The sequence below is a fragment of the Cebus imitator genome, unplaced genomic scaffold, assembly GCF_001604975.1.
Source record: "Cebus imitator isolate Cc_AM_T3 unplaced genomic scaffold, Cebus_imitator-1.0 Scaffold449, whole genome shotgun sequence".
Classification (NCBI taxonomy): Eukaryota; Metazoa; Chordata; class Mammalia; order Primates; family Cebidae; genus Cebus; species Cebus imitator.
Window position 1 is genome coordinate 2,857,284 of NW_016107764.1, and position 2,366 is coordinate 2,859,649.

Sequence of the window (2,366 nt, forward strand, 5' to 3'; positions counted from 1 at the left end):
GTGATTCGCCATGTTGGCCAGGCTGATCTCAAACTCCTGGCCTCAAGTGATCCATCCGCCTCGGCCTCCCAAAATGTTGGGATTAAAGGCATGAGCCACTGCGCCTGGCTGTTTGTTTTTTAGATAGTGTCTCACTCTGCACTCAGGCTGGAGTGCAGTGGTGTGATCTTGGCTCATGGCAACCTTTGCCTCATGGACTCAAGCAGTCCTTCCACCTCAGCCTCCTGAGTAGCTGAGACTATAGGTGTGTGCTACCGTGCCCAGCTAATTTTTGTATTTTTTGTAAAGATGGGGTTTTGCCATGTTGCCAGGCTGGTCCTGGACTTCTGAGCTCAAGCAGTTTACCAGCTTCTGCCTCCCAAAGTGCTTGTTTGTTTTTGAAACAGTCTCACTCTTGCCTAGGCTGGAGTGCAGTGGCATGATCACAGCTCACTGCAGCCTGGGCTCAAGTGAGCCTCCTGCCTCAGCCTCCTGAGTAGCTGAGAATACAGATGATAACCATCACACCTGGCTAACTTCTGCCTTATTTGTAGAGATGGAGTCTTCCCATGTTGCCCAGGCTGGTCTCGAACTCCTGGCCTCAAGCAGGTTCATTTTTTTAAAAGGTGTATTATTTTCTCTCATGTCATTGGAGTATTGGTAAGATCAGTCTTCCCCTTTGAGGTAGAATTTTCATGTATTTTTAATTCCACCAGCTCTCAAGATTTCTGTGATTTCTCTTTCTCTTTTTTTGAGATCGGGTCTAGCTTGTTGCCCAGGCTGGAGTGCAGTATGTCTTTGGCTCACTGCAACCTCCGCTTCCCAAGTTCAAGCGATTCTCGTGCCTTAGCCTCCTTTAGTAGCTGCAACTAAAGGTGGCTGCCACCACGCCGGCTAATTTTGGTGTTTTTAGTAGAGACAGAGTTTCATCGTATTGGCCAGGCTGGGCTCAAACTCCTGAACTCAAACGATCTTCCCACCTTGGCCACCCAAAATGCTGGATTACAGGTGTGAGGCATCACTCCTGACCAAGATTTCCATGATTTCTTACTTTGCCTCCAACCTATGTGTGCACAGCCCAGGGAGGTGCCCTGCCTGATCAGGGATGGTCATGGCATCTCTCCTTCATTTTTCTCTGGAGTATGTTAGGAAGGAGTGGTGGACGGGAGGGGATTAAGGGAAGGAATGGACTGGTGGGAGCTTCAGAGAACCGAGGATGTGAGTGTCAGGATGGTGGCATCCATGCTCACGGTGAGCCTGTGGCCCTTCTGATCATGCTTTCTGAGACACTTGACTTGAGTGTGTGCCTGTAGTGTAGATGCAGAGGGAACTTGGACGCTTGCTGGACTTGATTCTTTGGGACCACTGTTGCACGTGGTGGCGCATGGCATGTGATATGTGAAAGCCGTGGTGCCCGTGCTCAGTTCCTCACAGTGAGGAGGGGGATGCTCTAGGTGGAGGTGCTGCCACTCCTGCTGGGGCTGATGGTGACAAGGCGCCACTGTGGACAAGCCTGTGTACGCTGGTGAGGCGCTGGCAGGGGCTGCTGGGTGCTCAGGGATGGAGGAGAGGTGGAAACTGTTGAGGATCATGGTGCCCTTTGTCCTCCCTGAATCGTTCAAAGAAAATGTGACAGAGATATTTCCCCCAGAACAAATTTGTTTAAATTGTTCACAGAACATTTAATGATAATTGGTAATTGCCTGTAAATTCAGATATTGTAGAGGCTTATGAATTAAATCTTGTGATTTTGGTTATTCCAGATTGGAAAAGAAGTCCATGTTCACACTGGGTGAAGGAAGCTGAAGCCACAGAAATGACTGAGTCCTACATGAAGAGTGAGTGCATGGGATATGGGGTGGGCCGGTTGTGAGGCCTCTCTTGCCTCTGGGTGGTCAGGGCAGACCAAGGCTCTTATCAGCTCCAGTGGTGCCTGGAGTTTCCACCCTACACTCTGGAGCCTGAGTGGGTTCTGGGCAGGTTGGGTGATGTGGGCAGGTGCAGACCTCCCACACACAAACCTTGAGTTTGGGACTCAGAAAAGCACATGGTATTCAGGATGTGGTTTGAAGGTTTTTTGGTTTCGTTTTGCAACGAAGTCTCACTGTGTTGCCAGGCAGATCTGGGCTCACCACAACCTCCGACTCCTGGGTTCAAGTGATTCTCTTGCCTCAGCCTCCCAAGTAGCTGGGACTACAGGTGCATGCTACCACCCCCAGCTAATTTTTGTATTTTTAGTAAAGATAGGGTTTCACCATATTGGCCAGGCTGTTCTTGAACTCCTGACCTCAGGTGATCCACCCACCTCAGCCTCCCAAAGTGCAGTGATTATACTTTGGCATGAGCCACTGCACCTGGCCGAGTTTTTTTTTTTTTTTTTTTTAAAG

At 49.6% G+C, this 2,366-nt stretch overlaps 1 protein-coding gene across 11 annotated transcripts in view; it reads left to right on the forward strand.

Annotated features, from left to right (window-relative positions):
- Window positions 1-2,366, forward strand: part of MROH1 (maestro heat like repeat family member 1) — a 117,112-nt gene that overhangs the window by 19,122 nt on the left and 95,624 nt on the right. For 10 of the 11 annotated variants that reach the window (XR_001819851.2, XM_037732459.1, XM_017511639.2 and 7 more), the window contains exon 2: window positions 1,743-1,817. Coding sequence is in view for 9 of the 11 variants with exons in the window: in XM_037732459.1 (XP_037588387.1) it covers window positions 1,796-1,817 (22 nt within the window). In the remaining 2 variants the exon portion in view is untranslated. Of the gene's footprint in view, window positions 1-1,742; window positions 1,818-2,366 lie in introns of those variants that run through there. The other variant, XM_037732461.1, reaches the window with a different exon arrangement.